Below are 21,720 nucleotides of genomic sequence, written 5' to 3'. Positions count from 1 at the left end.
TCCTCTGTCCCCCCATGCAGCCGATCAAACTGAGATTGGTCCAATCGGCTGCTTCTCTGGCCGCTGGTGGCCAGGTAAACAAAGAGGCAGAACCGGAAGTGACAAACTACTCATCGCTCCCAGTTTCCAGGGTTGCGGAGAGAGTGGAACGACGTCAGTTTCTCTCTCTCTGTACAGGGCAGCCATCGCCTTCGGCCTCATTTGGTAAAGCCCGGGAGAGACAGCTGTGGGAGGGGGGTGAGACCCCTTTCCACCACCCGCAGAAGTGATCGAAGGGCTAATTCGTCACTCGGATCACTTCTACTTTACTCAGAATTTCCGGCTAAAAAGAATGATTCCAGAATGATGCCTATAGGTGTAGGCATCATCCCGGTATAACCATTGAAATCCGAGGATTACATGAACGTCCATTTGGCTGAAGTGGTAAAGCGGTTAAGCAACATACAGTATCTCACAAAAGTAAGTACACCCCTCACATCTTTGTAAATATTTTATTCTATCTTTTCATGTGACAACACTGAAGAAATGACACTTTGCTACAATGTAAAGTAGTGAGTGAACAGCTTGTATAACAGTGTATATTGTCTGTCCCTGCAAAATAACTCAACACACAACCATTAATGTCTAAACCTCTGGCAACAAAAGTGAGTACACCCCTAAGTGAAAATGTCCAAATTGGGCCCAAAGTGTCAATATTTTGTGTGGCCACCATAATTTTCCAGCACTGCCCTAACCTTCTTGGGTATGGAGTTCACCAGAGCTTCCCAGGTTGCCACTGGAGTCCTCTTCCACTCCTCCATGACGACATCACGGAGCTGGTGGATGTTACAGACCTTCCGCTCCTCCACCTTCCATTTGACGATGCCCCACAGATGCTCTAAAGGGTTTAGGTCTGGAGACATTCTTTGCCAGTCCATCACCTTTACCCTCAGCTTGTTTTAGCAAGGCAGTGGTCATCTTGAATTTGTGTTTGGGGTCGTTATCATGTTGGAATACTGCCCTGCGGCCCAGTCTCCTTAAGGAGGGGAACATGCTCTGCTTGAGTATGTGACAGCATATGTTGGCATTCATGGTTCCCTCAATGAACTGTAGCTCCCCAGTGCTGGCAGCACTCATGCAGACCCAGACCATGACACTCCAACCACCATGCTTGACTGTAGGTAAGACACACTTGTCTTTCTTCTCCTCACCTGGTTGCCGCCACACACGCTTGACACCATCTAAACCAAATAGGTTTATCTTGGTCTCATCAGACCACAGGACATGGTTCCAGTAATCCATGTCCTTAGTCTGCTTGTCTTCAGCAACTGTTTGCAGGCTTTCTTGGGAATCATCTTTAGAAGGGGCTTCCTTCTGGGATGACAGCCATGCAGATCAATTTGATGCAGTGTGTGGCGTATGGTCTGAGCACTGGCAGACTGACCCCCACCCCTTCAACCTCTGCAGCAATACTGGCAGCACTCATACCTCTATTTCCCAAAGATAACTTCTGGATATGACACTGAGCATGTGCACTCAACTTGTTTGGTCGACCATGGCAAGGCCTGTTCTGAGTGGAACCTGTCCTGTTAAACCACTGTATGGTCTTGGCCACGGTGCTGCAGCTCAGTTTCAGGGTCATGGCAATCTTCTTATAGCCTAGGCCATCTTTATGTACAGCAACAATTCTTTTTTTTGTTCAGATCCTCAGAGAGTTCTTTGCCATGAGGTGCCATGTTGAACTTCCAGTGACCAGTATGAGAGAGTGAGAGTGATAACACAAAAATTTAACACACCTGCTCCCCATTCACACCTGAGACCTTGTAACACTAACGAGTCACATGACACCAGGGAGGGAAAATAGCTAATTGGGCCCAGTTTGGAAATTTTCACTTAGGGGTGTACTCACTTTTGTTGCCAGCAGTTTAGACATTAATGGCTGTGTGTTGAGTTATTTTGAGGGGACAGTAAATTTACACTCTTATACAAGCTGCACACTCACTACTTTACATTTACAAAGTGTCATTTCTTCAGTGTTGTCACATGAAAAGATAGAACAAAATATTTACAAAAATGTGAGGGGTGTACTCACTTTTGTGAGATACTGTACCTGCTGGCCGAGCTGCTGTTACAAATCACGGGGACCCGTACAGCCTACCTGGCAGGGCCCGCCTATATATATATCAAGACTATATTTTCACTAAAAATACACTAAAATCAATATTAGCGGACACAAACATAAAAGAGAATCTGTGTGATTAAGCCTTTTTTATTGTTTTTTACATTTTATTTTATTATAATTTATTAAAAAAAATATTAAAAATGTTTACAATTATTCTATTTTACAATTTTTTTAAATTATTTTTTACAATATTTAATTTTTTACAATTTTTTTACAAATTTTTACAATTTGTTATTTTTTTACAGGACAGGGAAGCCTGTAGCGCTGGGGGTGGGGGGAATCAGAAGCAGGCAGAACAGGGAGGGGGATTGGTGTCGGAGAAGCAATTACAGGAACAATGCCCTGTGTCTCTCTCTGTAGCAGCTGAAAGCTGGCAGGAGGGGAAGAAACTGGCTTTCAGCTGCTGCAGAGAGCCTCACAGGGCTTCCTTCTGTAATTGCCCCTATGCCTGACTGCACCGATTCCCCATACTGTTGGGTCTTCCCTGTGTGCCTGGGCCCCCTGCAGGAGGTCTGGTGGTCCCCCCCTATCAGCGGCCCTACCTGCTGGTGACATAATAAAATGCTGCATACATTACATGGGATCCAAATCAGATTCCTGTTGATAAGTCACCATCACAATTATATTTGTATAGCTCTGAATGGAGAATTTCCACTGCTTTATAGAACAGAAGAGGTCATGAGCCTGTATCTTCAACAGGACACCATTTTGGTACCGCACCAATACTTGAATCCATAAGTAACAACCAACTATTAACTGCCACAAATCAGAACATTCAAGGATGCAAAATGCTAAGTGGGTCATTGAGGAGTGGGCCCCAAAAACATTATATATCGTCCTTAAGTTGAGAAAGGTTATTGAAAGGCAGTGCAGTTTTTAGGAAAGGGTGAAATCAAGAGGCCTTTTGCAGTGGTACAAGATTTGATTTGTTGATTTGTTTGGCCTCTTTCCAAGGCAAATGAGTTTTTGGGGGCTAATGACTGATTCATTCTGCTTGGATTTAGAAGAACTCAGAATTAATAAAGAATTTAGGAATAAATGTAATATTAATTGCATGTATTCTCCCCATCCAGGAACGAGAAGGGCAAATTCCATATTTTTTTAGGTTATCTGGAAGTTGAACATTAAAAAGAAATAGAGTTATGGTTATACATCCCCCTAACTAACTGATCTGCAGCTGGCACCCCCTCTCTGCCAACCCCGCCACTGACTTTCAATCTCTCAAAGTATAAAACCCAAAATGCTAACAACAACATACAAATCTACACACAAATCTACTCCAAGCTACATCACCAATCTCATTCTCTAATAACACACAAACCATCCTCTCCACTCTTCCAAAGATCTTCTTCCTTCTGGCTCCCTCATTGCCTCTTCCAATGCTCACCTTCGGGACTTCTTCAGAGCCTCTCCCATCCTTTGGAACTCCCTCACCTAATCTGTCTATCTTCTACTCTGTCCATCTTTAGATGATCCCCGAAAACTCACCTCTATAATGAAGGTTCCACCAAAAAAAAAAAAAAAAAAAAACATATTTTTTCCATCCATCTCCATTTTGTAATAATGGCAGTAGTTGTATGTAATTTATTTACCTTCCAAAAGCCTGGCTGAGAAAACTCCCAGCGATTACGTCATCCCATCCTGTTCTGTTGCTAGGATTTTGGTGAGACTCTCCCAGCAGATTTAGATCCCCCCACATCTACTCTCTCTCCACTGTGGCGGTAGCTCTGAACTCAGCAATGCTGCAATGGAGGAGATAGTAGACCACACATGTGTAGGGGGTGAGAGATGGTGGGGTTAGCAGTGACAGTTAGAAGTGTCTTCAGAACTCTGTAGCAACAAGGCAAGATAGGATGATGCCATCTGTGGGAGTTTATCTGCCAGGCTTTGGGGGATAGGTATATGATCTACAACTATAGCATACCTCCCAACTTTTGAAGATGGGTATGTAATAGTAAAGTAAAGTATGTAGGCATAGGACACACACTCTGCCATGCCCCCCTTAACCACTTGCCGACCATTCACGTTGACTGTACTGCGGCAAAGTGGCTCGTTAACGTCTGGCGACGTAGACCTACATCACCACCAGATATTCCCCTCTCTCGGCGGCGCGCGCGCCACTGAAGGCTCACTCCCGCTGTATTCAGTCACAGAGGGAGTCGGGCCAGGGGAGGAGCGGCGGTGATCACCGCCGCTCTTCCCCGATCGTCAGGGATCTAGTGTGGAAATCCGCCCGCTTGTGTAAACAAAGCGGGCGGATCTCCTAAGTGACAGGCAGGGTCAGATTGCAGAGTTCAGCATAGCTGAACATCCGATCTGTCCCTGTGTCACTCGGTCACCTCCCCCCACACACGTTAGTAAGCACCAGGCATACATTAACCCCTCCCTCGCCAATAAAAATTAACCCCTTCCCTGCCAGTATCATTTTTACAGTAACAGTGCATATGTATAGCACTGATTACTGTAGTAATGTCACTGGTACCCCCAAAAGTGTCAAAAATGTCAGTCAAGGGTCCGATCTGTCCGCCGCAATGTCGCAGTCCCTTAAAAAAAATCGCAGATCGCCGCCATTACTCGTTAAAAAAAAAAACACCAAAAATAACAGAAATCTTTCCCTTAGTTATTAAACGCAATAACCAATCAAAATATGCTTATTGTGATTTTTTTTACCAAAAATATGTAGCAGAAAACAAATTGGCCTAAAATGATAAAAAATTTTAATTTTTACATTTTTTTGGGGGGAATTTCATATAAAAAAATGTGAAAAATATTGTTATTTTTTCAAAATTGTTGCTCTTTTTTTGTTTATAGCGCAAAAAGTAAACATCGCACAGGTGATCAAATACCACCAAAAGAAAGCTCTATTTGTGGGGGAAAAAGGACATAAATTTAATTTGGGTACAGCATTGCACGACCACGCAATTGTCCGTTAAAGTAATGAAGTTCCGAATCGCAAAATATGGCCTGGTCAGGAATGGGGTAAAAACCGTCATAAAGCGGTTAAAAATACATTCATTGAGAATTTTTTTGTCAAAGACATGTAGCTAAATACATTTTGGCCTAAATATATGACAAAAATTGAATATATTGGATATTTTTTAACTGTCAAAGTAGAAAAATATTGTTATTTTTTCAAAATTGTCGCATTTTTTAATTAATATCGCAAAAAATGAAAATTGCACAGATGATCAAATACCACCAAAAGAAAGCTCTGTTTGTGGGAAAAAAAAAGATGTAAATTTCGTTTGGGTACAGCGTTGCATGACCGTGCAATTGTCAGTTAAAGTCACACAGTGCCGAATCACAAAAAGTGGCCCAGACGTAAGACAGCAAAATCCTCCGGTGGTAAAGTGGTTAAAGAAGAATTATAAAAAAAAACAAAGATTAGTTAAACCCGCACGTTTTTTTTTTTTTTTTTACAACTATTATTCCTTTATACTGACTTTTGAAATTTACAAATGCAGCAATTTAGAAATTGACATGGTGGTGGTCATATTGCGGATTATCACAGGGTGAATAATAGAAATCACTTGAATCCCCCAACTATGCTAAACATTGTGAATGGAAGAATCTCCCCTGCCTTCTGTTATCTTTAGACAGCTGTGACAGCCAAACCTCATCCCTAATCTCAATCTAAAACCTCAACTTACATAAATAACACACCCAGTTGGGGAACCCAGACAAGCTCTCATTAGTGCTCCCAGTGTGGTGAGCTGAGGCTGCGGCATGTGAAATCAGCATTAAGGCAGTGATCTAACTTAAAAGTGAGACTCCCCAGCGAGAGTACCGTTAACTCTTTATAATCTATGACTGAACTGCTGTACGCATCTACATTTGTTCACTCCAGAGATAACTCCTTATTAGACTTCTCTCTCTTAGACTCTCTAGGTTTGCAGCATTTCTGAGCCAATACCATGGAGCTTGTATCAGGCTACACCAATCCAGCAGTCCTACCTCCTCCCCCCCCCCCCCATTCCCGTGGCATCAATCCATATGTTGCTATTGGATACAGGAAGCTCACTTCTCTATTAACCCACGCTTGTTCTCCTCCTGAGGCCTTACTTCATTACTTTTGACTTGCAGGCTAGATCCCTAGGGTACCCCATTCCGTGAGGTCGGTCCCAGTATGTGGGGGAACTGGCTGCTAGAGAAGGAGCCAAGCATCCAACCTCTTCACTATCAGAGTCGTTGTCACTCTTGCCATGTCATCCGCTTCCTGACTGGTTGGTTGCTTAGGAACACAACACAAGTACAGTAGTCATTAGCAACACTATTATGGCCTCCTTAAGACACCTTCTCTGTTAAACCTTTGTACCATATCTTCTCTAACTTTTCTTGACCACCTGATAAGCTCTGTTCTTTGAATATGCCATACCACATTGGCTTCCACATATTTGCTGTACAAGTTATCTAAAGAGCCCTTTTGTTGTGCCACTGGTGCTTTCTCTTGCCACATGAGGTAATCATACCTTATTAGATGTGAAAGTCCTTTAAGTCCAGTGAAATCCTTTGAAAAGGCATGAGTCCATGATTGGTAGCATAGGTTCATACCCCTTGGAACCCCGACTAAGCTCCCACAAGGGATGGTAAAGAAGCAGAGTGGCAGCTACATACTTGACAGCAATGGCCTTCTAGAGGCTTAGTGACCCCTTTTTATATGGTTTAACCTGCAGAGGGCAGTACTCTCCTGAAAAGCGTGGGAAAAACCGATTAGCAGTGTTAACCATTGCTTCTCAAAGTTAATAAAGTCACATTTTTTTTCACAGGCACGCAGACTTAGTAACTAAAACTCATACGAACGCCATACAAAATACGGCAACACTTTTTTATTTTAACTAGATGGTTGAAAGGATTAGAGCGCATATCAGTCTATTATTGCTCTCCTTGTCCCCACTGGGTAGAATTCTCCTCAACTGCGATGGCCACCAATAGAGGATGCGAGAGGGAATCTCTCCAACAGGGGCACAGGTTGCAAAAATAACCAAACAAAGGTTCTAACAAAAAACAAAAATGTTCTGGCTGGCATTACAAATTGTAACTATATAGTATTTATAATCCTAGGGCCTATATTACCTACATAGCTATAACCGAACACCAGGCAGATACAAAAATGCACTATTTATTACAGTTAATTATTCTTTAGAAAACGTATACAGTATATACATATAACTAGTGTAAGGCTCTACTCACACCATGTAGACAGAGCCTGTGCATGTCGCAAGATGGGCAGCCCAATAATTTCAATGGACTGACCTACGGGCAAGAAACATACAAAAGCAGTCCCTGACCCTTTTATAAAATCGCCATGCAATTTTTGCACCCACAAAAATGCTTGTACTAGCAGATGCATTGGGGTCTCATTAAGAAATAATAGCACCACTGCATGTCTGCTAAGGGGAAGCATGTTTCTGTGTGAGTCAGGAAAGCATGCGATTTTGTGCATGTTCCCAATTCGCACAAAGTGTGAACATAGCCCAAGTGCTTGAATCTGTCATGCGTCCAGCCTCTTGTAATTCTCTTTGCAGCAATCAGCCTCTGCTGCATGTACATGTATTGACAAGGAACATGAGATATAAGCACACAGGAGAGAGATGACCCTATTAGCATCTTGCTGCTTCCTCTTTGTAGAATCACAGGCTGGGGGCATTCTGCATTGCTTAAAGTTGGCCATACATGGATCGAAAGTTGGCTGGTTCACCAGGGACCAGACAAATTTTGATCAAAGAATGGGCAGGCTCATTATATTCAAGTCGATCTATTGATCGACTGGGGTACAACCAGTATGTTTAGATGTCTCCTCATGCAATTATTGTCAGTGGCTATAGCCGCTAGCAGTAATCACTGTATTCTGCCAGCCGGGAAGGCTCCGCTTTCCCTCCCTCCCCCGCTGACTGTGTTGATGGGGGAATCGAGCAGGTGAAAGAAAAGAAAATTGAATCATCTATGGCTTGCCTTACAGTACAGAAATCTGAGGCAAATCTAGGTGTGTAACTGTGTAAATCATAGAACTGGCAGGGCAAAATGACAAATCCCTATACAGGTAATACAGCTCCCATGTAGAGATGTAAAATGTCTGGAAATTGTTAAGTCATGGGATGTTTTTTTCTGGAAAAAAAGTACGTTTTGGAAAAATTAAACAAAAATTTAGTGTGAAATAGTTTTACAAATTGAAAGACATTTTGTTACACTGGGAAGGTGAAATGCAGTGTATATAAATGTATTATGCTTGAAATAAAAGGGACAGCTTATTCAGTAAATGAACGAATTTTGCTTTTTAAAATGTAATTTTTTTATTACAAATGGAAAAACAAGGACTGTATATGGTAAGAACTTTTCACCTATACTTGAGAACATGTGACCAACCCCCTTTCCCTCGTTATAATTTGATACCTTCCTGCCAATATGCATTTTCAGTTATTGACAATGCTGATCATTGTAGATCCGCATTAGAGCATATAGAGCATATATTAGTCTATGAAGAGCTTGATGAATGTTCTCCTGATTTTCAATTGTCATTTTATCTATAAATGAAGGGATTGTGTATTTTTGGGAGGCAGTGGTTTGTAACACTTCCGTACTTGAAGATGCTGCTGGTGAAGAAACACTTTGTGATGATCCAAAAGCAGCAGAAAGAGTGTTTCTGGAATTAAAACTCTGGAGGTAAAAATTACACGCACTTTCATTCTGGTCTTCATCATTTCATTCCATAAAGTACTTTTTTTATGTCTTTAGGGCACACCTGGCATGCAAGGATGTGTTTTGTCATACATGTAGCATTTGGAAAAGAATATTTCTTCTCACAATATTTACAAATTACAGCTTTGCTCTTGCAGAAATTCGTACTGTGGAAATGTTTCCAAACTCTATATGTTGGTCTCACCATTCTACTGAAAGGAGGAAAACAAAAACCTATGTACTGACCAGACTATAGGGAAACATTATGCTGGGATGGTTTAGAATATTCATAGGAATAATTTAAAGGTTATAAAGATAAAATAATTTGTCAGACAAATTCACCCTCTTACCTGTAAATTAAAGTCTGAGAGGATAACTATCATCTACTCCCAACAATCACCCAACTGTAGGAGGTTTAAGATGGAGTCCCTGGTGACATTAATACATATTTCCCTTGTTTGAGAACTGCATTGAGACGTACAGTGTTACTTGAACTGTATTCCAGGATTTGCTTGTCTTTAGCTGAGAGAACTTGCAATAATTTAAGACTTTACATATATATATATATATATATAGCTTGAATACTATGTCATAGATATATTATTTATCATTGTAAAAGAACATACTCCACGCTTCTTTTTTTTTTCAAACTTTCTGGAAAAATCCCCAAAAAAACGCTTGAAAAAAACACGAAAAAACACATTTCTTTCCCCAATTTTTCGGTCTTTGTTCCAGGCCTACTCCCATGTAAGAATTTCAACTAGAAATTTAGCGGTCTGCTTTCCAGTTCAGTTTTAAGCATTAAAAAATTTTGAAGCCAAAAGAAATATTACTTTTATTTGGAAAATGTCTTGCGACAAAACAAACCATAATTTGTCAACTGTGAGGAAGACGTCAGCAACAAAAATGTTGGTGCCAATGTACAATTTGTCAGGAAATTGGCTCCAGAAGCACTGTCCTAAATTCTCTGTGCTAAATACAGCTGGTGTATTAGCCTTAAAGGTTATCCTTGGGGGAAAGAAAAATCCTTCCTTTGCAATGGCACTGCGAGAGGTAAATGTTAATTTAGGTCGGTACCGGAAAAAGCAGTTTTATTTACCCAATTTTCCATTCCCCTGGCAGCCAGCACTCTCCTCTTCTCCCCTACACTCCAAAGGTGCACTGCATCTCAGCGCCCTCACACCCAGTGCATGGGTACGGGTTCTGCATTGTTCTTGATGATATCAGAGGACCCAAGACCACTGTAGCATAGCAAAGATAAGGCAGTGAGGAGCGGTCTAGCAGCATGGAGGGAGCTTTTGGGAGCCGATAATTGGATAAGTCAAACTGCTTTTTCCAGTGCCCTAGACCTATGAAAGCAGTTAACCCTTGCAGTGCGCAGGCAGCCCCACTTTAGGAGGGGATTTTCATTTTTTCAGCTTTAACTGTGAGGGCATATAGCACATTTTTGACATCTTGAATTAAAAAATGTGCTTAGCATAGACTACCTTAACAAAATTCTTATAGGACGTTCTGGTACCCTCAAATTTCCCCAGATACACTGGAAGAATAAAAAAAAAAAAAATTATTGCACCATTATAAAGGCACGTGGTGCATGTCATAAAAACAAAGCAGGCAGACCGGTTTCATGTCTATATGCCCCCCACCCCAACCAGTTTGAGTGATAAAAAAATTTGAATTGGGTCCCATGCCTAATTGCCAAATGGATTGCCACCAGACAAGATCTGTGTATGGGATATGATGGTAACCTAGTAGACAGCTCACAGGCCTCTCTAAGCCCGTTCAGTGAACACACTACGCAGGCGGAGCATGCATTGAGGAAGGGAAAGCTCCTTACCTATTTTCCTGCCTGTTAAACAAAAATGGGAATAGCCTCAATTTACAACTAGCTTTTAGACTAGATGGAGGGGGGGGGGATAAAAGAAAGTGGTTGAGCTGTTTTTTAGCCCTGCCCCCTACTGCCCACCTTACGTTAACATTGCAACCGGAGTAGAGTGGTACACAGCATGATGGTTGTGGCAAAATGTTTGAACCCATGGTGGGTTTGCCAGACAATACTGTCGCCAATTGACTTATCCAACTTAATGGGGCTTGATGCAACCCCCCTGCAACCATGTGTAATGCACAAGGCTGCATCATGGTGCTGTGGGTGTTCAAGGGTTAAAATAGGCATCCAGGAGGCCACATATTTCCTCCCAGCCACTTGTCAACTACCCTCTGAAAAGCAATCCACCAAAGACCAATTTTCAGAGGGCAACACAAATGCAAACAAGCCCTTAGAGTAAGCTATATATGGAAGGGCTTTGCACAGAGCAAACAAAGCAGCAAATGACACTGTATAGACAGTAAAAATCAATGACAAGCCAACAGGCACTGTGGCTGTTCGCATGTAACTGCACAAGTCAATGACAGGCTGACAGATGCCATCGCTATTGGCATGCCAATGGGCATCAAAGCTGTTATATGTGTAGCACCAGGGCCGGCCTTTGGGGTGTGCGAGCTGTGCGGCCGCACAGGGCGCCATGGGCAACAGGGGCGCCGTGCGGCCATCACAGCTCGCAGATGATCAGGCCGCACAGCGGAAGGTAAGCGGTGATCGCGGCCTGGAAGTTCAGTGTGGGGGTCTCTGATGTAAGGGGGGCTCTGTGTGGGGATTCTCTGATGTAAGGGGGGCTCTGTGTGGGGATTTTCTGATGTAAGGGGGGCTCTGTGTGGGGAGTCTCTGATGTAAGGGGGGGCTCTGTGTGGGACTCTAATGTAAGGGGGGTCTTTGATGTAAGGGGGGGGGCTCTGTGGGGATCTCTAATGTAAAGGGGTATTTGATGTAAGGGGGGCTCTGTGTGGGGATTCTCTGATGTAAGGGGGGCTCTGGGTGGGTAGTCTCTGATGTAAGGGGGGCTCTATGTGGGACTCTAATGTAAGGGGGGTATATGATGTAAGGGGGGCTCTGTGAGGGGTCTCTAATGTAAGGGGGGCTAAGTTATTAGTGATCATAAAAAAGAAAAGTCAAATAAAGTGCAAAAAAGTGCAAGAAAATGTGCGGTGGGGGGGTCACGTGTGCGGGGGGGGGGCCACAGGATTAGCTCGCACAGGGCGCCTGAACACCTAAGGCCGGCCCTGTGTAGCACTACCCCTGTAGGAGTTGAATATTTCAGGGTTCCCCACTGCTGAAAAGCCAGTCACATAGCATTTTCTTAAGCACATATGAATACCTTAGATGTTTCAAAAGATACCTTGCTGGCAAAAAATACATTTTAACTGAACGGAGGGTGCGTACCCTGCGCATCATAGACCATTGGTATTATTCTCTTTTTCCACGGATTAACTCTGAGTCAGACTATAATTTACCTGCACTACCACAAATAGCACACTAGAGGGTGCTACATATGCAATTAGGGGCAGATGCGTGGCCCTGTAGGCAGATATTCAACATCTTAGGCCACTTATCTGTTCCTAATTGCATGTAACAACTGGATGTCTGTTTACATGTGAACAGTGGTGGTGCCTGTCAGCCTGTCATTGGCTTGCACAGACAGATTGCAAATACCTGTGAAACATACTGGAGATTTACATTCATTCTTGTTGGAGTATGGTCCAACATGGCTGTGTGAATGATGCCTATGCTGTGTCTGGCAGCAGACACGGCATAGAAAATAGAGCAGACCGCTTCTCATTAACAAAGGGGCTTGCATCCGTGGCAGGATCTGCCCCATTTTCTCAGTTTAGAAGAGTAGCGCAGGCTTTATTACCTGCACCACTCTTTGTTAACCTCCCCAAACTTGATTTATGGCCTCCACCTTTGACAGAATCTTCTTTACTTATGAACTAAATATAATTAGTTTTAATGGTGGTCACATGTTTATTATACTTTGATGGGATCAGAAGGGCAGACTGCAATATAACCACAACTGGATCTATATTTAGTACAGTCAGCATTCCTAGGAAAATGAACATGTATAAAACTTGCTGTCCCCACTGACAGTAATTATATACACCCCAGACATGAAGCAGATGCAATCACAGTGTTGTCGCCAATGTGCTGCATCATAACCATATTGCTTAAGTGTGAATTTTAGACAAATATTAAAGAATAACAAAATTATTACAGTTATGTATTTGTTCATGTAAAACACATCTCAGCTGAAATATTAAATTAACTCTACATCTTAATGTAGTTCATGTAAGCACCTAAATTTGTGGCACCAGGGAAAATACAGACTGAAAGGAGGAACAGAGTGAGCAGAGTGATGACTCATCAGTGTGCTGCTGCTCCTTTTTTGTCCAATCAGGAGGCTAGTGTGTGCTCTTGACCAAACTCTGCTTTTTCTGAGGATGTGGCTATGCTGTCCAGCACCAGAGCATAGACCAGGGATCCTCAAACTACAGCCCTCCAGCTGTTGTGGAACTACACATCCCATGAGGCATTGTAAAACTCTGACATTCAGACATGACTAGGCATGATGGGAATTCTAGTTCCTGAACAACTGGAGGGCCATAGTTTGAAGACCCCTGGCATAGACCATAAGACTAACTTCAGAGAATAGTTTTTGGCTGACTCTGTGCGGAGTTTATTTTAGTAGTGCTTTACAATATAAATGAAATATTGGGGGGGGGGGGGGGTACTAAAAATGGAGTATGAAAAATATGGTGCAGCTCCTCATAGAAACCAATCGGCTTCCAGGTTTTATTGTTAAAGCTTAAATGATCAAACTGAAGTTAGGGTCCTTTCACACGGGCTTTCCCCCCGGCAGACTCTGCTTTGCTCAGCGGGGGATCGATCCGCTGATCCCCACTGAGCAGGCAGATGACATCTCCGTCTCCGTTTACTGTGCTGAGATGGACCTGTCAGAGCCCCGCTCTCCTCTATCTGGAGATCGGATGAAAATGGACCGCCTGTCCGTTTTTATCCGATCCGATCCCATCTGCCAGACGGATGGAAAATAGAGTCACCATCTCTCTGGATTTCACAGACAGGATCGGATCAGATAGCAGTGGATGTCAGCAGACATGTCCCCGCTGACATCCACTGCCCCATAGGGGTGCATGGAACATCCGATCAGGTCTGTCTGAAAAACTGACAGGTGGAGATGTTCAGAAAACCCATGTGAAAGGGGCCTAAGAAGCCGTTTGGCTAGCATGCACAACTGCACCAGATTCCGAGTGCTCCAGTTTTAGTAAATCCCCCACACTGTGCCTTTGTCATTTGCTGCACCTACTTATGCAGATGTATGCGTACCATGTACAGGCAAGCGTCGCCCTAAAGGAAGCATCAGCAGCCAAAAATGTTTCTGTAAGGACAGGGAAGTTACAGTATATGTACTGTATATGGAGTAAAAATACTGTGCAATTAAAAGGTAATTTTCACAGTGATGGGGGCTTCTTAAATATATTCCCTGGAATTCATAAAGATTGGCGCAGACAGATTTTGCAAAAGGGTTGCTCATGCATTCTAAATGTGCCAAATTCATGTACCTGTCAAGAACCTGTTACCTGAATTTGTCCAATGCTGCACCCCTTTTATAATGAGAGACACTTTGCAAAATCTTTTTTTCTCTGTACACCAAAAGAAAGTTGGCCCTAATTAGCTCCACTTTTACATTTGGTGCATTCAATGTGATGCAATGTAGACGCGGCCCATTTTAGAACTACCTGAATTTGGTGCACGAGTCGCTGTCAGAGCGAAAAATGTCGCAAATGCTTTATGAATTTTTTCACAATATATTAACAAGAGGGAATAATGCCAGAAAAGCGGCACAGCAGCTTTATTGAACTTAAAAAGAAAAGAGATATATGGGGTTGATTTACTAAAACTGGTGAGTGCAAAATCTGGTGAAGCTGTGCATGGTGGCCAATCAGTTTCTATCTTCAGCTATGCACAGCTGCATCAGATTTTGCACTCTCCAGTTTTAGTAAATCAACCCCATGGCCTCATAGTGTTTTTCTGTTGAAAATATCTTGCCACTGTCATTAAATGTAAAAACTGCACTCACAATGCCTTGTGTGCTTAGCTGCACTACAGAGAAAACATGGGTTGGCCCCTTAAAGCGGAGTTCCGGGCACAAAATCGATCCTTTTTTTTTGTGCCCGTCCGCTAGTTCTCCATCACCTGAAAAGGAATTGGATAGTTAGGTTCTTTTTTTTTTTTTACTCACCTTGTAATTGAAGATCGAAAATACTCACCTCAGGGTACTTCCTCCCTCAGCGCCGCGGCTCCGCTGTCACTTCCTGTCTCGCAATGATTCCTGGGAGCTTAATGTCATCGCTCCCAGGAATCAATGCGTTGGCACCGGCCCCGCTCGTCACTTCCGGGGCGACGCCGCACCGGAAGTGACGAGAAGGGCCGGTGCAGGCGCATTCTGGGAGAAGAAGACGCGGAAGAAGACGCAGAAGAGGACCGCGCCGGCTTCAGCTGCCCACAAGAGAGATGGCAACGCTGTGGAAGAAATTTTATAAGTATTTCTTCTTGCAGGTAAGTGCGAACCGGGACAGATTAGAGGCTAGCCATTGTGGAATGTGCTAGCCCTGACTGTCCCGGGGGTATGTTCAGAAAAAAATCGTTTCTCTGCCCGGAACTCCGCTTTAAGATCTATGTCCGTGTGGCCAAGCTTTGAACAAAGAACTTTTCTTCCGTCTGTAGTGTCGTGACATCACCTGCTCCGACCCTTACTTTTATTTTTGATCTTATACTTATATAAATAAGGCCGACCATATATGGTTCAAATCTTGGCTGGTTCAGGAACCGGCTGAGATTCGAACCATTAACAGGCAGGTTGAATGTACCAGGTCGATCAATCAATCAACTTGGGTACAACCAGCCTGCCGGATTTGCATACGATTATCGCATAGCCATTAGCAATAATTACTGTCTTCTGCTGGTGGGGACAGCCCCCCCTCCAGGAGAAGACAATTGGCCCGGCAGGAGGGATTTCTGCATTAACACTGTCTGCATTGATGGGGGAATCAAGCGAATTTCCGTGGGTGCAGGAAAGAAGTTCGCTCCGTATACGGCCGGCCTAAGAGTGGAGCAACACTTTCTTTATCCATGTAACCCGGGATCAAGGAATAACTACTGCAGTGATGGAGGAAAATACCAGGTGTGGGAGGATAGAGTGGATATACGTAGGACCCCAAATGTAGGGGGAAGGCGCAACTTGACCTATGATAATTTATAGGTTAAAAATAAGAAGATGAGCAGTTGGAATGTATGGTGGAGGACACAAGGGGGGTAATCATGATTTCACATGTGAAGCATGTAATAGAGTTCACAAGGAAGAGTGATTGAAAAACTGTCACATCACACAAAAAAATACCCAAAAAATTGTTAAAATCTTGGATCACTGATATTTGTGAAGATTGTACGTATATGGATGATGATTAATATTTTAACATATTATTTAATTATATTTTAATTTTGTAGGGTGTATTATATTCAGAAGAGATTTTCCAGCATGCAGACTAATTGTTTGCTGTAACACATGTGTAGAGTAGCGCTGCATTAATTTTTTAATGCGATACAGGATTTATATTGCACCGACAGTATGTGCAGCACTTTACAAAATAGACGATACATTAAAGTTACAATTCAATTCAATACAAGAAGATTAAGAGGGCCCTGCTCATGAGAGCTTACAATCTAAAAGATGTACATGTTTCACCTAGTGCATTCAATCTGTGCTTATATCAAACATCCAGGACAGCCTTTAACGTGGAGTAAAAGGGGCAGCTGCCCCAGGCTCAGTTGTTGTTGTGGGGCCCAAAGCAGCTGAGCTGCCCCTTGAGACTGCGCTGCCCACAGATAGTTGATTAGGGGATTATGGCTATTACTCAGAAGATGAGGGCTGAATTGAATGTTGGGTGTTAGGTCTACATCCTATGCGGTGATTGGCCAGCCTTGTCCGGGGAGAGCACCTGTCAGTCCCAGGCACAGTCACAACAACCCCTTTCTTTACCATGTTTGGCAAGCTGCAGACCATTAGCCTGCTGAAGAACTTCTTCCCCAGAGGGTTCAGCGGGGTGTGTCTGGTGTTCGGCTGAAATCCTCAGCAATAAAGAGGTCTGTGGAGGGATTCCTGTGTAATGATGGGGGTAGTATGGGAGGGGAGTCCTGTGTAAGGATGGAGGTAGTATGGGGGAGGGGGTCCTATGCAATGATGGCAGTAGTATGGGAAGAGGGTCCTGTGTAATGATGGTAATAGTATGGGGGAGGTGGTCCTGTGCAATGATTGGGGTAGTATGAGATGGGGTCCTGTGTAATTATGGGGGCAGTAAGGGGGAGGGGGATCCTGTGTAATGATGGGGGTATTATGGGGGGGAGGGTCCTATGCAATGATGGGTGTAGTATGGGGGTCCTGTGTAATGATGGGGATGGGGAGGTTTGGGCAATGCAGGGGTCTGCAGAGGGAGGGGAGGGATCCCTGTGTAATAAAGGGGGTAGTATGAGGAAGGGGGTCCTGTGTAATGATGGGGGTAATATGGGGGAGTGGGCCCTGTCTGTGTAATAATGGGGGTAGTATGGGGGAGGGGGTCCTGTGTAATGATGGGGGTAGTATGGGGAAAGGGTCCTATGTAATGATGGGGGTAGTATTAGGGAGAGGGTCCTGTGTAATGATGGGGATGGGGGGGATTGGGCAGTGCAGGGGTCTGTGGAGGGAGGGGAGGGATTCCTGTGTAATGATGGGGGTAGGATGGGAGGGGGGTCCTGTGTAATGATGGGGGTAGTATGGGGGAGAGGGTCCTGTGTAATGATGGGGAGGAGGGGAGGAAAGATTGGGCAGTGCAGGGGTCTGTAGAGGGAGGGAAGGTATTCCTGTGTAATGATGGGGGTAGTATGAGAGGGGGGTCCTGTGTAATGATGAGGGTAGTATGGTGGAGGGGGTCCTATGCAATGATGGGGGTAGTATGGGGGGAGGGTCCTGTGTAATGATGGGGGAAATATGGGGGGAGGGTTCTGTGTAATGGTGAGGTTGTATGGGGGAGGGTCCTGTGTAATGATGGGGGTAGTATGGGGGAGGGAGTCCTTTGTAATGATGGGGGTAGTATGGGGGAGGGGGTCCTGTGTAATGATGGGGGACATATAGAGGGAGGGTCCTGTGTAATAGTGGGGGTAGAATGGGGGAGGACCCTGTGTAATGGTGGGTGTAGTATGGGGGAGGGAATGGTGGGCGTAGTATGGGGGAGGGGTTCCTGTGTAATGATGGGGGTAGTATGGGGGGAGGGGGTCCTGTGTAATGATGGGGGTAGTATAGGGGGAGGGGGTCCTCTGTAATGATGGGGTAGTATGGGGAGGGGGTCCTGTGTAATGATGGGGGTAGTATGGGGGGAGGGGGTCCTGTGTAATGATGGGGGTAGTATAGGGGGTCCTCTGTAATGATGGGGTAGTATGGGGAGGGGGTCCTGTGTAATGATGGGGGAAATATGGGGGGAGGGTCCTGTTTAATGGTGGGGGTAGTATGGGGAGGGGGTTCTGTGTAATGATGGGGTAGTATGGGGGAGGGGGTACTGTGCAATGTTGGGGTGGGGCCAAGAAAATGTTTGCCCAGGGTCCAATCAATATTAAAGACGGCCCTGCAAACATCGACACATAAGCAAAAAAAATATATATATTTTTTTTTAAATCTCTCTACATATGATTGGATATTCTAGGTGAACGCAGGTCGAAAAATGTAAGTGTTCTACTTTCTGGCTACCTGTGATGCAGTACACTTCATTTTTTGCTAAAGCTTTTGCGACCAATTAAAAAGTTACTTTTGGCTAAGTAAATCTACATATAATTCAACACTAAGGGCTCGTTCACATGTGCTGCTATACTGTTGCCGGTCTAAAAAGCGATTTGCAGTGGATTGCTTTTCAGAGGGCACTTTACAGGTGGTGAAAAGGCACTATGTCCTCTCCTTACTGCCTGCTTTAGCCTTAAAAATGGCGCACCACAGCTGCTCGCATTGAACACAGTTGCATTGCAGGCCCATTTACATACCTACTGTCGAATGTGACATTTCTTTTAACTTGGGCCGTGAACATGAAGCAAATCAATGTGGCAGCGTCATGGGTACAGCCCAGAGCAGCTGCCTTGCTTTGTTTAGGTGAGAGGTTGCTTTATTTGTGTGTGGAGAATGAGAAAAATTGTATTTGGGTGCAGTGTTATATGACCGTGCAATTGTCATTCAAAGTGTGACAGAACGGAAAGCTGAAAATTGGCCTGGGCAGGAAAGGGGGAAAGTGCCCGGTATTGAAGTAGTTAAGCACCCGGACTCTTCTATTTAAGCTGGATACACACTATCCAACTTTTGTGGTTAGATTTCCTTCAGATTTACCTTTTCTATGTAGTGCAAGGGCCTGCCAGATTGCATACAAATACAAAGTGTTTAGGTTTGACCTCATATTATATGGTTTTGGTAAATCTAAAGGAAAAAGTCTTCAGAACATCTTACAGTGTGTATGGCCCTTTAGAAGCCATGCTGTTGTCATAGATGTAGTATGCAGTGTCATATACAAGTCCCTCCCTAAAGAAGATGTCATCGGGATGGTAGCATATGCTGCTCTAAAACCTGGATATATCTCTTTTAGCATTGCTGGTGCCTTTCCAGGTGTTCCAGCTGCCCATTCTACACACAATAATACACCCCATAGCATCAGAGATGCAGGCTTTTGAACAAGGGCTGATAACAAGCCGGAAGATCCCTCTCCTCTTTAGCCCAGAGGACATGGCTCCCATGGTTGTCAAAAAGAATGGCAACCTTCAATTCGTCTGACCACAGAATAATTTTCCACTTTGCAACAGACCATTTTGAATTAACTTTGGCCCAGAGAAGACAGCTGCATTTCTAGATCATGTTCAGATATGGCTCCTTCTTTGCATGATAGAGCTTTGCTTTGCATGTTTGGATGACACGGAGAACTGTGTCCACAGATAGGGATTTATGGAAGTATTTCTGAGCCCATGCAGTGATGTCAATCACAGAATAATGTCTGTTTTTAATGCAGTGCCGTCTGAGGGCCTGAAGATCACAGGCATCCAATATTGCATTTAAGCCATTCCCCTTGCACACAGAGATTTCTTCAGGATTTTATTTTCTATTATTTACTGTAGATGATGATATGTTTAAAGTCTTTACAATTTTACATTGAAGAATATTATTCTGAAATTGTTTGACAATATTTAGACGCGGCTTTCCACAGAGTGGTGAACTTCTGCTCATTTTTACTTCTGAGACACTCTGACTCTCTAAGGCCCCTTTCACACGGGCAATCCGATCCGCCTGTCATTTTTTCAAGCAGACCGGATTGGATGCTCCATGCATCCCTACGGGGCAGCGGGTGCTCTCTGATCTGATCCTGTCCATGAAATCCAGACGGATGGAACTTTATTTTCCATCCGTCTGGAGGATCGGATCGGATGGGATTGGATGAGAATGGACAGGCGGTCTGTTCTCATCAGATCTCCCCATAGAGGAGAGCGGGGATCTAAAAGCTGTCATCCGCCTGCTCAGCGGGGATCGGCAGATCGATCCCCCGCTGAGCAGAACGGACTCCTTCGGGTGGTGCGCTCGTGTGAAAGGGGCCTAAGTTGCCTTTTTAAACCCAATCATGTTACAGACCTGTTGCCAATTAACCTAATTAGTTGCAAAATGTTCTTCCAGTATTTCCTTGTTAATACCACTTAAGCTGGCTATAGACGGTTCAAATCTCGGCTTGTTCAGCAGGGACCGGCTGAGATTAGATCCAAGTATGGGCAGGCTGAATGTTCCCAAGTTAATCGGTTGATCAACTTGGGTACAACCAACCTGTTGAATTTATCATGCCATTATTGGCTGCAAATATAGCCGCTAGCATGAATCCCAGTGTGTTCTACTGGCCAGGATGGCTCCCCACACCTCCTCCCCCCACACACACAACACAGTCAGTGTTGATGGGGGAATCAAGCGTTTTTCTTTCTTCAAAGAGAAAGAACACTGCTCCATCTATGGCCAGCTTTTGGTTGCCCTGTCCCAACTTTTTTGAGATGTGTTGCTGCCATCAATTTCCAAATTTTTTTCTTAAACTGGTAAATTTTTTTCAGTTTAAACATTTGATATCTTTTCTATTTTCTATTGTTAATAAAATATAGTTTATGAGATTTCCAAATCATTGAATTCTGTTTTTATGTAGATTTTACACAGCGCCCCAACTTTTTCTGGAATTGGGGTTGTATATTAATGAGCAGATGGGGAAACAGACCTAGACACTATTCAAGTCTAAAAATAATTAAAGTGGAGTTCCACCCATTTTTGGAACTTTAGATCTATGTAATCCCCTTTAAAATGGCTTTTACCAATGGAAACTTTTTTTTTTTTTTTCTAGTAAATACCTTAATTTCGGCTTTATTCCTCCTCTCCTCACTTCCGGGTCCGATTGGCGATGACGTCATTCGGCGATCCGCAGTGTCTGCTGGGATGTATTCTATTCCAGAAATCTCGCAGTAGCTGTATCTGTACTGAGCCGTGCCTGCCCCGCCTCCGCCCCGCCTCCGCCCCGCCTCCTCTCATTGAGTTGCATTGTATGAATGTATTAAGGCTGTTCTCTGCCCCACCTCCGCCCCGCCTCCTCTCATTGAGTTGCATTGTATGAATGTATTAAGGCTGTTCTCTGCCCCGCCTCCTCTCATTGAGTTGTATTGCAATACAACTCAATGAGAGGAGGCGGGGCGGAGGCGGGGCAGAGAACGGCCTTAATACATTCATACAATGCAACTCAATGAGGGGAGGCGGGGTGGAGGCGGGGCGGAGGCGGGGCAGGCACTGCTCAGTACAGATACAGCTACTGCGAGATTTCTGGAATAGAATACATCCCAGCAGACACTGCGGATCGCCGAATGACGTCATCGCCGATCGGACCCGGAAGTGAGGAGA

General features: G+C 44.0%; 1 protein-coding gene across 1 annotated transcript in view; it reads right to left on the bottom strand.

Moving 5' to 3' along the window:
- Positions 1-2,734: 2,734 nt before the first annotated feature.
- The window catches only part of LOC309554525 (uncharacterized protein), a gene marked incomplete at its 3' end in the record, with an annotated part of 67,813 nt that continues 48,827 nt past the window's right edge, over positions 2,735-21,720 (bottom strand). The window contains exons 4-5 of the mRNA XM_082256274.1: positions 10,324-10,376; positions 2,735-2,917 (exon numbers count right to left, since the gene is read on the bottom strand). Coding sequence (XP_082112400.1) covers positions 2,735-2,917; positions 10,324-10,376 — 236 coding nt within the window. The remainder of the gene's footprint in view (positions 2,918-10,323; positions 10,377-21,720) is intronic.

This window comes from Pelophylax lessonae (assembly GCF_965119305.1).
Source record: "Pelophylax lessonae genome assembly, chromosome: 4".
NCBI lineage: Eukaryota > Metazoa > Chordata > Amphibia > Anura > Ranidae > Pelophylax > Pelophylax lessonae.
The sequence above is the reverse complement of the archived record's forward strand: the minus strand, read 5'-3'. Positions and strand labels throughout refer to the sequence as shown.